Source organism: Elaeis guineensis, chromosome 13 (assembly GCF_000442705.2).
Source record: "Elaeis guineensis isolate ETL-2024a chromosome 13, EG11, whole genome shotgun sequence".
In the NCBI taxonomy this organism is placed as follows: Eukaryota; Viridiplantae; Streptophyta; class Magnoliopsida; order Arecales; family Arecaceae; genus Elaeis; species Elaeis guineensis.
The window spans coordinates 60,761,922-60,777,169 of NC_026005.2; the positions used below are offsets into that span (position 1 = coordinate 60,761,922).

Here is a 15,248-nt window from a genome sequence, read left to right on the forward strand (position 1 = left end):
TATGTATGATTAGATAATACTACTGTGTATACCCTTAGTGAGATGCCATCTTGTACTGCTTTGGATGTGCTGTCTTCAGTCGTGTTCATGGTTGGCTTGTTCGGATGTGCGGATGATTAATCCATTTATATCTTCTTCTTACATGGGGAGAATTTGGAAAGAAACACTGTGATGAAGTGGTTTGAGAGATCAGCAGTGGTCTGGAGGCCATTATCTTTGGTTTTTAGGGATACAGTAAATCATCTTGCAAGTGGATTGTGTTGTCACATTTCCTAGGCTGTAAATCCGTGATCCCTAAATTTCTTCTTTCACACAATCCTCTCTCCTCCATAACTCCTACTTTTGGATGGAGACAATAGAGGGATAAGATATAAAAGATCCAAAAGGCCCCAAATGAATTATGAGTATGTCTCTCTCTCTCTCTGTGTTTATGGGTGCTGAAATAATTTAGTCCCTGTTTGGCCCTGCTGTGCTGTGCTTATAAATGAAGTAGCTTCTGTATAAGCAGTGTGCTTTGCTTTGCTGCACTTTAAACTAAAGGAGGGAAAGATGTTTGGTAATAGCTGCTGTGCTGTAAAGTTAAGTTAATAAAAACAGTTGACTTTTTGGTAATAGCTGCTGTGCTGTGTTGTTCCAAACACCTTAATCTCAGCTTTTGTCTGCTTTACTTTGAAGCAAAGCAGCTAAGGCAGGAAAAAATGCAGGGCCAAACAGGGCCTTAAGGTGGTTCGTGAGTCTGCTTTCTTCATGTCTGTGCTTGTAAACATGCACACGCACTTACGCATGAAATGTTTGTGAATGTTCAAATGTCCCTAAAAGAGAGTAATATAGTGCTATTCTTCTCGATAATTACAAGCACACGCACTTACGCATGAAATGTTTGTGAATGTTCAAATGTCCCTAAAAGAGAGTAATATAGTGCTATTCTTCTCGATAATTAAATGGCATTCCAGCCTGCATACTCCATTCAGAAAGTATTTTTGCTTATGGAAGCACAATGTCTCTTGTAAGAGGTTTATAGTTCTAAAATAAAATTATTTACTTTTTGTTGATTATAATCTTGTAGATTTTCTAATTTCTATCCAAGAATATAATTAGGTTATGAAGAGAGAGGGAGCAAAAGAAGAGGTTAAAACATCAGAGGAAGGGAAAGTAGTTCATAATTCTAATTGTAAATTCTAGTGCTTGGATGGACCAATTTTGACTCAAAGTCTGTTTTTCAGTGTCATCCTTCTCACATCTATATCACAAGTCATAGACTTATTTTGGCTTCAAATGTATTACTTACACTGCATATGCATTATTGATGATGACAATTTGTTCTGCACTTCTAGCATCGTATAAAGTACAGCTAAATAAATCATGCTGGATTGACTACTGATAGATAAAATCATGCCGGATTGAGTAACATTTGATTATGGATTGTGACAGGTCCTCCAAGGCCATATTGCTCTAGATACTGCTAAATTTCCTAATGGAACAACTGGTAAGGCCAATTTGATGAAACCTAAAACTTGCATGTTGAGTTTCTCCCAAATAGCCTATGTGGAAGCATTGCTCATTACAGGACATGCTCTTGATATTCTTGCTCGGATCCCGTTGTGGAAGGATGGCCTCGATTATCGACATGGTACTGGTCATGGAATTGGATCTTATCTAAATGTTCATGAAGGTCAGATCATACTTCATCTGTTCTGATTTCCCACTTTGTTATATCTGTGATCCAGGCAATCTTTTAAGTTTTAACCCTGAATTCATGTTGAGTAGGCCCTCATCTAATTAGCTTTAAACCTCATGCTCGGAATGTGCCGCTGCAAGCATCAATGACTGTGACTGATGGTTAGTATTATTTTCACTACTGTTAATTTCGTTATTATTTATAGTCAATGCTTTTGACACTTGTAATTTTATTTTGATCAAGGTTTCAAATACTGGTATCATACCTTGTACGTTTTTATTTTTCCCATCCAAGAATGGCAAACTACCAGGTACCGACATGAGATACGGGCAGTCTCATACCGACATACTTTGTACCAGTGCTGGAAACCTGGTAGAACGGTATGGTACCGTTTGTACCATTCCATCCCAGTGATATTTGAAACCTTGATTTTGAGCTTTTATAGATTTTTTTTTTTTTTTTTGGTTCTGATAGAGCGAGAAACAGGTTTTTGGTCCCAGATCTTTCTAGAGGACTTAGAAGAACAAATGGATTTTTTCTACTAATTCCCTTATACTTCTTTCTTCATTTGGATATATGTTGATAAAAATTATGGTTCATTTTGAACTTTGAATTTGCATTTTACTGGAGATTTTGAATTACATATTCATCCACCAGTTTTTTTATTTTTAATAAATAAATAAATAAATAAAATAAACTGGTGGATGAATAAATAAAATCACTTTGTGGTCCTGTGATAACCTGATTTGCACCACACACGGTGGCAATTTCTGTCTTCATATTGTACTGAACTTAAGAGATGTCATGGCCAAATTTCTTTTCTTTTACTATTATTTTACATAAACCAAAAAAAAAAAAAAAAACTGTCCATTCAATAGCAGATGGTGCCAAACTGAATTCATAGTGTTATATACCACTCTATTGAACATTTTCTTTCAACCATAATTTTGTCTATTTTACATGACATAAGAAAAGAGCCTTTTTCTTTTATAGATAATTTAATATTATTCTTTAAGCACCTTGTTTGTCCTAAGGAAAATCATGCTACCTTCTCTATAATGAAATAGAGTTATCAATGGTTCAAAGCACACTGAGGTGCCAACTCCGGCGCATGATGCAAAGCAAGGTGTGTGCCGTGATGAAGTGAGCCGCGCGCGCGCGCGCACACACACACGTGTGTGTGTGTGTATAATGAATGCATAATATTATTATATTTGATAATAAATAAACAATTTTCAACAATTAAAAAGTTGAGAGCACTGTAGTTCAGATTTATGCACATATGTTGGAAGGGGCTGCCTGCTTTACCTAGCAATTATCATCAGCAGCAGCAGCATCGAACCACTGGACTTCTTTTTTGGTCCCTTTCCCTAAATGAATTAGCCACGTTAATTAATCTCTTTGCAAATCTGATCAAGCGACTGTGCTTAATGTAAGAATGGCACGCCCTTTTTTGTCGCTTGGAGCCTCAATGATGCATGCACCTCTCTAAAGGGGTCTTGCCTAACTGTAGGCGAGGTGCTTGGGGTGGCTTTGCCAATGCCTTGTGCCTGGGCATGGCTTTCAAAACACTGACTGATATTAACCCAAAATTTAAAAACCCATCCATTTGAACTAATTTAATAAATTATTTTCTCAATTTTTTCTTTTCGTATCACCGTGTTGAAGCAAAAGCAGGTATTGTAACCTTATGTAAGTGGAAACAAGGGATGTTCTGGACATAGTTTTATAAGAGGAATATTAATGGTATTTGAAATAAAAGATCGTGGATCTTTCATTGATTTTGTGCACTTATCAGTTTTTTTATGACCTGAACAAATTAAACTCATTAGTCTGCACCTTAAATGCAGCTTTCTTATCTTAAGTGCTTCCAGATTGGAAAGCCATCTGACACGAATAGCATCAAGAACTTCTGATAGTCTCCTTAAGCATCATGACCACCTAAATGAATGATATAACTAGCATGTGACCTTCTGCTCAACAAGAAATTTGTGATAACTTCAGTCATGGCAGCATGTTTTCCATCTCCTGGTTCCATCTTGAAGTTGCTCTTTGACGTGGGACAAAAGGGAATTTCAAGGCTTTTTATTAGGCTCTCCATTCATGATGATCTTGGTGCATAATCGAGTATTCAACAGCAATTCTATGAACGATTTTTTAAAGTCCACTAATTCAGTAAAGTATTTCACTTGATCCTCTTAATATTACATGTCAGCATGAACTCATGGTATTTGCCATTTGGAAACACCTCAGACCTCAAACCTCTGCCATCCAACCAACCATGTGCAGAAAAAAAGTTGCATGTGATTATGCTTTTGCTATTTAGTGTTTATTAGCGGTTATCTTTCATGATGAATAAAAACACATGTTTTGAGCAAAAGAATAAATTGTTTTTCCTTAAGATCATTGGTCGCTAAAGAACTACTAATTGAAGTGTCTAATATCCTAAACCTTTCAAATCTTCTAGGTCAAATTAAATCGAGCAATCATAATGACTGCATAACAGAAACAAGCCTTAGATAGTTTTAAGAAACTTAATATAAAGTCTATGCTCATGTCTTGCCTAGTTCAAGTGATGTGGACAGCAGGGAATGCCCTTCTTTGTATCTCTGGTTTAACTATCTAAATGACCTGCAGCATTGCTGCAAGGATATCACCTTCAATGACTCTGTAAACCTAACCAAAGAAATCATGTTATCTCCTCCTGTGGTCACTGACTGGATGTCCAAGTAATTTTTGAAGCTCGTCTATATCACCTTTGTTAGGCCATCTTTTTATGTGTAATGGGTATTGAATTACTGTTGTCAAAGGCATGCCTAGCTGCAAGGTGCACACTGAGCCCAAGCCAAGGTTTGCCATACCGGTCAGGTATCATACTGTACCGGATGCACCGTATCGTACGGACACTCAATACATTACCATATGATACTACACACTGATGCTATAATAAGATGGAAGTACCAAGACAATGAACCTTAGCGCAAGCCTTGCATCTTGCCTACCCCAAGATGAGGCACTTTTGCTTAAAAAGTGCTGCAAAAGCATGCTTTTTCAGCACCTTGAGAAAATTCCCATGCACAGAAAAAGCATGCCGGATCACTTTTAAATCTCAACTGTTGATTATAATGAGGATTTGGAGACTTTTGGCCAAAGAGGAGAAAGATACAAAGGTGGGATCAAGAGAAAGGTGGATTAGGGTTGCTAATTGAGGGAAGATGCCAGATCTAGGGCTTCAGTCTTCCTGCACCTTGTCCTCCTTGTCCATCAAAAAGCAAGAACCTTGTTTATTAGATTATTGTATCTTGTATTAGAAATTTCTTTAATATATTCTATCAAAACTGCAATGTATAATGCACTTTGCAAGTCTAGTGTTTGCCTCTTTTTTGTGTCTTTTTTTTCCCTCAAGGTTCCACCATCTTTGGCTTTCAAGCTTCCTGTAATCCTATTTCAGCCCTTGTTTTTGATGATGCACAACTTGGATTTTTCTTTGCTAAACTAGTTTCTATATACAATCAGAGCATGTAGTCTTGTTGAAACTAGGAAGGTTGATGGATGGATGGCTTGACAAACTGAGTTCACCAGAGAATAATCTTGCCTCAACCTGTGATTGCCTCCTATAATCTATGATGCTTAATTGTGGGTTTTCTATTATGATGCATCATTTTTTGCACTATGAGAAACAGCCTTTTTTTCTTTGGAAAATGAGCAATGACAGGATATCTTACATAATATGTTTCTGCGATCTTCTGTGTTCTTTTTATTATTCGAAGAACAATATGTGGTTTGCATGATTTCTTAGTCTTTGAAGTTACTTGCACAGTTCCATGGAATATTTGTGTTCTTGGTTGTTACGTCATAATCTATGTTTTCCTCCACAGAGCCTGGTTATTATGAAGATGGAAACTTCGGTATCAGATTAGAGAATGTTCTTATAGTTAAAGAAGCCAGCACGAAATTCAATTTTGGTGAAAAGGGCTATTTAGCATTTGAGCATATAACGTGGGTAAGTTGCTGTATTATTTTCTTTTCTTTTTTTGTATTATAAAAACTAATTGATTACTTTTCTTCATTCTAATATTTCTGTTATTATCCATTCTGGTTTCTAGTTCAATTAATGCTTGGTTCTTTGTACTTTTAATTGGGAAAACAAATAATTAGAGGAGACATGAAAGTTAATCATGTTTTTGCTCTGGTGAAATGAAACAGGTTTGGAACCCACCATTTGACCATTAAGAAAACAAGTATAAAAGAAAATTCCATTGCTCAGCATTTCCTTTTGTTCTTTTTCTTGAGAATCCTCTGGCCTTTTGGTTCTCCAAGATATCTTTGATCTTCATTTCTGACCTTGCTACAAAGACCGAGCTATTTTTACATCAAAGGGTCGATTATTAGTCATTGTACATACCACCTTCTTCCATTACTTTTTTCTTCCATGTTGTATATTATTTCTAAAGGTTAAGTGGGGTAGCTGCTTTCCATGTTTTGTGTGTCCGTAACATTTGCATTTTTAAAAATTTGTGGTCATTTTCATGCAGACTTTTACAATAATGTGGTATTCCATCCTCTTTGCTAAATTTCTGTAAATCTGTCAGAAATCCAAGGATTTTAAGATTCAGTATTCGTTTTTGTTTAAACTTTGAGTTACTCCCTCTAATATAAGCAGCCAAGACTCAAATTTAAAAATCCTGATTGCATCCTCAAAGTCTCATGTCATATGATTGGCCATTTTAGCAAGATGCTGCATGATGGTCTTTTGAGCATTCTCTACCCCATCCTCTTCACTAACATTCTATATATAATCAGAAATATAAGGATTTTAAGATCCAGTTCTGATTTTTGTTGAAGTTTCTGCCTTTCTTACTTCTTGACCAAGAAGGGTTAAATGTTTTGATCACGTCTTAATTTTCTTTTCCTTATGAACAGCTCAGAATGCTTTGGCTAAGTGCTTTTGTTGAATCTTTGGTTGATCCTTCAGTTGTTCTGCTATAAATTGTCACCAACACCAACATCCTACCCTTTATGCAGGCGCCATACCAGAAAAAACTGATGGATTTGACCCTGCTGATGCCAGAAGAGATTGAATGGGTAAATTCTTACCATGCTGAGTGCAGAAAAGTTTTGGCACCGTACCTGAATGAGCAGGAGATGGAATGGCTGAAGAAGGCCACTGAACCCATCCATGGAAGTGCGTGAACTGCTTGAGGCTTTTTCATCTGCTTGCTGCTCCATGCGTGCCCAATGGAGCCAAATTATCTGGAAGAATTCTCATCAGCTATGAGCTGTTGTCTTTAGACAATATATGCTGTAACTATCTGTAGAATTGGTTGCGTAGATAGATTCATATGACATATTATATTGATTGGTGGAAATCTGACAAACAATTTGGACTGGCTTGTCTCTTATAATCATCGAAATGTGGGGATTATCCCTTCTTTGAAAAGGGTGTTAAGAACAAAGGAATTCTCTTGCATCAATTTTTTGCAACAATAAATATTGAATTATCAGTGGAAATTCTTCCTTCTGTCTAGGTATAGGATTTACCATTACATTATATACTTAAACAATAGAACACCTATCTCTTAATCTCCATTCTTCCAAACTGATATTTTTTTATGACTATGCTACTTGCTTGTGTTGTCTTTCTCCAAAGTGGCATTTTGGAGACATTCCTTCCATTTGTTAGCATTATGAGACAGTGAATTATAGAAGATCCTCTTTCCTCAATAGCTTTCAGCAAGTCATCCTTTAGCTTCCTGACCTTCTTCCTTATCCCATTCCTTTCATCTCCTTCCATCAGCAACCTCACTAGTCTCACAGCGGCAAAGAACTCATCCTCTGATATGTGAGGGACCATGCAATCATTGGTACTCCATGAACAATGTTTCAAACCCTTTGATCGACCTGTGTGCAACAGTGCTAGTATTTTTATTCGTGGTGCCCATGTGGGAGGAGCAGCCCCGTCCCTTGGGTTCAATGAAGAAACCCATATGGCAAGTGTATGGAGGGATTGGAACTGGCCCCTCCGGGCTTCGGATAGGCTGCAGACTTTCAGCAAGTTGATTTACCACGCCAAAGGAACCTCTGCTTGCTCTGCTCTAGGCCCTGGGCCAGCTCAATTGTTTGCTTGTGTGAAGCATCCTGCTGCTGCTGCATGACACGAATAGGACTGATGTGGGGCTTGCAAGTCCAGCCATCTTATGCGCTCTGGCTGCCTCCTGGGCACTGTTTCATTGATTTGATTAGTGGTCCAATTGGATAGATCAGTGGTGTTGGAACTTGGCGAAAGATCTCATATTCTCATGCTCTTACAAGGCTGCAACCAAGGTTCGCAATATCGGTTTAAGTATTCATATCAGTATTATATTGACACAATAATGGTAAAGATTGGTTCAGGGTATCGAAACTCAGTACAACTTTACTGTGTACAATTTTGATTCCAGTATGGTACAGTGTATCTAGCACTGGGCGGTACGCACCGAGGATCCCGTCAGCCATGAGGTATTGGTTCGCATTCTGCAAGATCCATCCATCAAGGTCCAGAGTTGCCTCTGGCAGATCAACCATCTGGATCGATGTGCATCCGGGGATCTGTAGGTTCTTTAAGAGACCGACGAATCCACGAGCGATATGGTCAGGTGCATCAAGAGTACGAGCAGTGCAGCAGATGATGACATGTTGAGGTACGTGGTTATCCTTGAGGCATTTGCAATATCAAATGTTTTTGTGCAGAAGAGGTCAGCAACAAGTAAATGTATATTTGCTGCTTCACCGAAGAGTTCATTACCTAAATAATTAAAAAAATATATATTTATAAAAATAATATAAATTTATAAAATATTATTTAAAATGACATTTTATGGCCACCACGTCACCACCCCCCTCTCTCTCTCTTCTCAACGTGAACGATAAAAAAAAAAATTAAAATCATCATTTCAAATGACATTTTCAAAAATATATTTCAAATGATGATTTTAATTTTTTACTTTCAAAAAAAATAAAAAAATAAAAAAATAAAAATTATAATTTTAAATTTATAAAAAAAATAAAAATTTTAATTTTAATTCAAATAAAAATCATCATTTCAAACTACTTTCTTCATTTTAAATTAATTTTTTTTAAAAATATATATAAAAAATAGATCTAAAAAAATAAAAAATAAAAATTATAATTTTAAATTTAAAAAAAATAAAATTTTTAATTTTAATTCAAATAAAAATCATCATTTCAAATTAGTATCTCCATTTCAAATTAATTTTTTAAAAAAAATATCTAAAAAATATGTTAAAAAAATAAAAAAATAAAAAAAATATCATTAAAAAAAATTGAAAAGAAATAAAAATTATAATTCTAATTTAAAAAAAATAAAAATTTTAATTTTAATTGAAATAAAAATCACCATTTCAAATTAGTATCCCTATTTCAAATTAATTTTTTTAAAAATATCCAAAATAAAAAAATACCTCAAAAAAATTAAAAAAAATAAAAAACAATATAAAAAATAAAAAAATAAAAAAATAAAAATTATAATTCTAAATTTTAAAAAATATTTTTTAATTAAAATAAATTTTAATTAAAAAAAAGAGGAAACGAAATAAAAATTTTAATTTTAATTCAAATAATTAAAAAAAAAAAATCAATCAGTATCATCCCTGTACCGACTTATAGCAGCCCAAACCGCATCGCACCAAGCGGTTGGTAAAAGTACCATAATGTATCAGAATCTTACCGATCTATACCGACCCGTACCGTATCGTACGTAGCTGTTCTTGCCCGTACCAGATCGAGATGTACTAATGCGATCCGATTCATCTCATTTATTGAAAAATCGACTTGAACTTTGATGGTTCCCCACCGACTTGTCTGATATAGCTTATTTTTAGATATTTTAAGAAATATATTTAAATTATCCGATATATTATTATTATTTACGTTATAATTTCTATAGTCTTTTTAGTATAACTTTTTCTCCCTTAATGTTCTGAGATACATGAGAGTATGTGTATCCATGTCCACAAAGCATAATATCCGATCACTTAAAATTAAATAATATAAAATAAAATCAATAATTAATAATATAAAATAGAATAAAAAGATCAAATGTACAAAAAAATAGCATAATAAAAGTTTCAAAAATACTAAGTACAAATCTAAAAAATACTAAGTCCCAAAAGGAAATCGTGTGCCCGTGGTCGCTTGGACCTTCTTAGGAAGGTCCTCAACGGCTGCTCCTGCTCCTGTATCTGTTGTGATGGTTTCTTCCCTATATCAGTGGAGGTCTGCTGGTCATGCTGCTCAGGAATAACTGATGCTGTCTGATCATCTACGGACTGAGCGACCCCCTCAATCCTCTCATCTGGATACACGGATGGGCCTGAAAAGAAAGTGTCATACTCATGTGGCCAACTGGTACCCAGTGATGTCATCTAGGGAATGTAGGAAGAAGAATGCACTACCATCTGTGGATCAAAAGGTGGTGGTATCTGTGCAGCATCTAGTGATGACATCTGCGGAATATGCGGTGATGGCATATGTGGAACATATGGTGATGGCGTATATCTCATATCTGGTGCATCGGCTACTTCATACTAAGGCGCACAGCTATATGGGTCAACACCAATCGCCACCAATATTTCGAAACTTGTTCTCTCTATCTCACGCAGTATCCGAATCCGTTCATCCTCATCAGTCGTAGATAAAGCACGACGAGTGTCCAACACAAGATCCGATATAGAATCAGTCTACATAATAAAAATAAAATTAGTAATATACTATAAAATATAAAACAAAAATATAACACAAACAACATAAACTAATTTTCAATCTTAATTATTATAAGTAAAGATATTGATATAAAATATAATTTTCGTAGTCTTACCAAACGACGCACAGTAGAACTCTCGTCCTCGTATCTGGGAACTGCATACTGAGGCTGTCCAATGACTCACACTGTAATGCTAAAAAACCAAGCCATGTACTCTTCGGTATATGAACGGCCTTTCAAAATGAGATCACCATGAAAAATGTGATCTCGACGTGTATCTCAAATATCGATATACTTTGCATGTCTGATACGTCAGTCAATACGAGCTCTCCCTCGTTGATCAATACGATGAAGTCCCTAGCTGGTATCAAACTGCTCTGGGATACCCTGAATTTGACCAAACTGCCGTAGGACACGATCAGAAAGATACTACTCTACCATATCAAAACAAATAAGTAGCACCCTAGTAGTCCATATGTCATGTCCAACTGTACATATCTGCGGTAATATAGCTAATATCTCATGTGTATATGGCTCTCACAAAAACTGACAGAGTTAAAATAAAAAAAATTAGTAAGCTAAAATTTTAATAGATTATGAATACTATAAAATAATATTTGTAAATAAATAAAATTTATCCGTTTATGTGTATCAACTAATGTATCCAGCTGGCACCTATAAACCCGTGCCACTCTCATCGATACATGATGAACGTTGAATGTAACGTTCCATCTGCTTAACAGTCTACTCATGTTAAATAATTTTTTTGAATTTAAAACAGTACTAAATTTCAAGTAAACGAAGTAATATTTTTATACCTATATCCTAATGGTTCGCCTAGTCTGAATGGAATATCAGGGTCATACTGCTCTGGTGGTATCTCGAGCAACTGTCACCGTAATGGACTAATAGTCAGCATCCTCTCCCATGCCCAAATCTGTAAATTTCAAAAAAAAATCATATCTGATATATCAAATCAAAGCTACAATATTAATTTTTTAAAAATATTAAAAATATAAATTTTTAATTCACATATCTGTAGTAATACAAGATAACTATCAATCTCACTCTGGTCAGCATAAGAACCCCGGCATATAGCCCTGTACAGACAAGCTAGTACTACACTGCCCCAACTGAGCCTATGAACGAACTCTAAATCCTCTAATAATGATAAAAATATCAACTTCATTTTGTTCGATGAAGTATCAGGTAATAGAACACCACCAAGTAACCGCAGCACCTGACCCCTAATATACTGTTGCATCATCTCCTCTGGTGCATCATCCCTAATGTGAAAATATCGATAACGATCATCCAAATACTCTATCCTGAATCGTGAATGATCAAAAAATTGGATGTCGGGCTCAAACCCTAACAATCGTAAGCATAAAGCCTGCCACTCTGGAATGGTAAGCGTGGGATAAACTCCGGTAACTGGATCGTCATCAACCGGTAGTCCGATAAGAATGCTGACATCCTGTAACGTGATGGTTGTCTCACCGAATGGAAGATGAAATGTGTGTCTCTGGACGCCATCTCTCAAGTAAGGCAGTAATAAAACCAACGTCCATCTATATGCGACTAATCCGATACACTCCATAGAATTCAAGATATCGCAAATAATACACCACTCTAAGTGGGGTATGCTCTGTCCTCCAGAAGTCAGCATCGGATCGTCGTAGTCTAAGGTGTCTGGGCTTCTGCAATAAGATATAATAATTAGATGATGTATATGATTTTAAAAAAATATTAATAATAAGAGTAGGATTGGAATGCTTACGCCATCATCTAAAATAGTCTGTGACCGATGGTGCTCCTACAATGTAAGAATACTCGTATCTCGAGGGCCTGGATACCGCGGATCATAAGCCATAGCACGCTAATGAATCTAAAATAATGATATTATCCCAAGTGTGTTAGAGCATGAAAAATATGATAGCCATTCATTTTATGAGAAATATATTTTAAACACAATATTATCACATAATACAACTTAAATACACAATACAGTTCATTTTCATATAGAAACCAACATTAAAATTACAATCCCACATAAATACATAAAACATCCCACATAAATATATAAAATAATATTAAAAATATATCTTCGAAGTCTTTAATTTTTTTCACTGTTTGAAGTTGAAGTGTGTTGAAGTATCCTAGGACAGCGGACGGTCATGACCCTGTTTCTTACAAATGTCACAGTGATTCTTACTTCTTGTTTGCCTATCATCCATTTCATTTCGCAGTCTTGTTGACTTTGGTCTGTCTTTCTGTTTGGGTCTCAAACAATGATGATCAGAAATACATTTGAACATACATGTATGCATTCAATAATCTTCATGTGGTAATGGATTAAACTGGCCACTCCAAGCATTCATATATGCTGTAATTGTATATGCATCATCCATAAACCCACTAAAATGTACAGTAATTTCTTAGCACACAGCTAAAATGTGTGAACATGGATATTTGTATATGCTCTACTTTTCACAAGAATATTTTCTTTCAGTTAAAGTAATAGTATAAAAATTTTCTCCACCTCGTAACCCTGCGTTTGCTCTTCTCGTAAGCACTTCATATATGCCTCTTTGAAGGTTGAATGCTGTTACTCGGTGCTGGTTAGCTTTAACTTGATCTTCAGCAATCTTAATTGCAATATGAGTAAAAAGATTATTTGGATTCTCCTGTACATATCTTAAGGCTTGGGCATGCCTCGTATTAAAGTATTTCACAAGACGGTAAAATGTCATTTGAACACAAACTGTAATTGGCATATTTCTAGCTTCTCGTAACAAATTTGTAGTTAAGACACCATAGCGCAGGCCGTCATCATGTGTCAATGTCTACTTCTCCTTTTCTAACTCAGACAACCAGCTCCAAGCATCTTTATTTACTGTTCTGATTTTACCCATGATAAAGCTGAACTTAATGAGTGCTTCCTGCTTGCCATACTGCTTTTTTCAGCTGCACATTTTTAAAATGAGTATTGAAATTACTGCAGATATGTCTTAAGCAGTATCGATGATAGCCACGTTTCCATCCAATAGACTCATCTGCGATGGCATTTAATATACCTTGATATCTGTCAGAAATTAAGTATATTCTATTTCTATCTTTGACGATATGTGTTCTGAGCTGGAAAAGAAACTAACTCCAACTTGCAGTCGTCTCCTCATCCACAATTGCATATGCTAATGAAAATATCTCATTCTCTGCATCAATTTCTGTTGCAATTAACATCTTACCTTTAAACTTTTCATACAAGTGCGTGCCATTAATGCTGATTACAGGACGGCAGTGCCTAAAATCCTGGATGGATGGTTTGAAAGCTCAGAAAATATAATTTAAAATTCGGATATTGGAATTCATTGTTTAAAAAAATTCTATGAAACAACTGTACCGAGATTTGCATGTTGAAGTGCAGCCATATAATAAGATAATTTAGCATAAGACAGCTCCCATTCTCCATAAATATCAACCAATGCCTTCTACTTTCCACACGATGTTTTTCTGTATGACATTGTATATTGAAATTGATCATTAACGGTTGCCACAATAGCTTCAACTCTAACATCGAGATCTTTCTCAACAATATGTCGGACTAGTGTGCCAATCATCCTTCCACTGACATGTTTGTGATTTCGACTCAACCTCGTAAACAAACAAGTGTGAGGACCCTCATATCTTGTGATTTGAAAATATCCATGTTTTTTCAATAATACAGCATGAAGCCTCTATTTATAATTTTGAATTCTATCTGATGATGCGCATCGTACAAACCGCAACTTTGAATGCAACTGAACTACATTGTATGTCCGATGCTTCATAATGTGATAAAGATCAATAACTCTCCTTACATAATCTTTACTCTCAAACATTAGACCTTTAGAAAATTCAGTCATCGAGGAGTCCCAAAACTGATAGTCAGAGTTCAATCTTCGACCAGCACTAGCACAACCACCATCATCTAAATTTATATCATTAAAAAATTATGAAAGTTCATGCAAATGAGGTTGAGGTTCTCCCACATTAATATTAGACTGAACATCTTCATCATCATCCTCATCTTTACCATCATCATCTTGACTGCTACTGTCCTCATCCATCCAATCATCTTCATCTCTGCTTTCATCTGACTCAAAGCTTAGATTATCAGAATTTATTCCACCACCTATCCAGTCATCGTTCTCTACATGAGTGTCGTCTCTCACACTTACCACTACTTTTTCCAAAGGAGAAGTCACCATAGCAGAAGACACAGGAGGAGTCACCATAGGACTTTGAATAATTGGACAACTAAGACCGGCAGTAGTAGAATGTTGTTTTGCAAATATAGCCTCAATATTGTCGGTTTGCACCATAGGAGTTACGAAAGACGAGGAAGGCCCAACAGTATTGTCCGCTTGGGTTAAAAGCCGACTATAGTATCTAAAGCTCGGTACATCTTCCTTTTCAATATATAATTCTAAAAATCGATATTCTGAATATTTCAAAGAAAAGCTCAGCATTTCTTCGACATGTTCATCGTCATCAATTAGAACTAAGATATACTTGCTCTGCATTAACTATCCTAACAGATTAGGAGATCTTCATTTCAATTTTATTTCATATTTTTCTTTATCGACAGAAATACTGCTGTATAAATGGTCTAATAATTCTTGACGTGATAATGATGAAGATACTATAATTATCCAGTTTGCAGGATAACTGTACTATACACCAGTTTCATCATTCTGTATCATGCCATCATAATACAATAGTATACAAACTCGAGTACTGACCATTTTCTCAGAGAAATCTATGATA

At 35.5% G+C, this 15,248-nt stretch overlaps 1 protein-coding gene across 1 annotated transcript in view; it reads left to right on the forward strand.

Annotated features, from left to right (window-relative positions):
- The window catches only part of LOC105060961 (aminopeptidase P1), a 34,367-nt gene extending 27,178 nt beyond the window's left edge, over positions 1 to 7,189 (forward strand). Inside the window, exons 12-16 of the mRNA XM_010944861.3 lie at positions 1,432 to 1,486; positions 1,568 to 1,672; positions 1,768 to 1,839; positions 5,557 to 5,681; positions 6,704 to 7,189. Coding sequence (XP_010943163.1) covers positions 1,432 to 1,486; positions 1,568 to 1,672; positions 1,768 to 1,839; positions 5,557 to 5,681; positions 6,704 to 6,871 — 525 coding nt within the window. The 3' untranslated portion in view covers positions 6,872 to 7,189. The remainder of the gene's footprint in view (positions 1 to 1,431; positions 1,487 to 1,567; positions 1,673 to 1,767; positions 1,840 to 5,556; positions 5,682 to 6,703) is intronic.
- Positions 7,190 to 15,248: the final 8,059 nt, after the last annotated feature.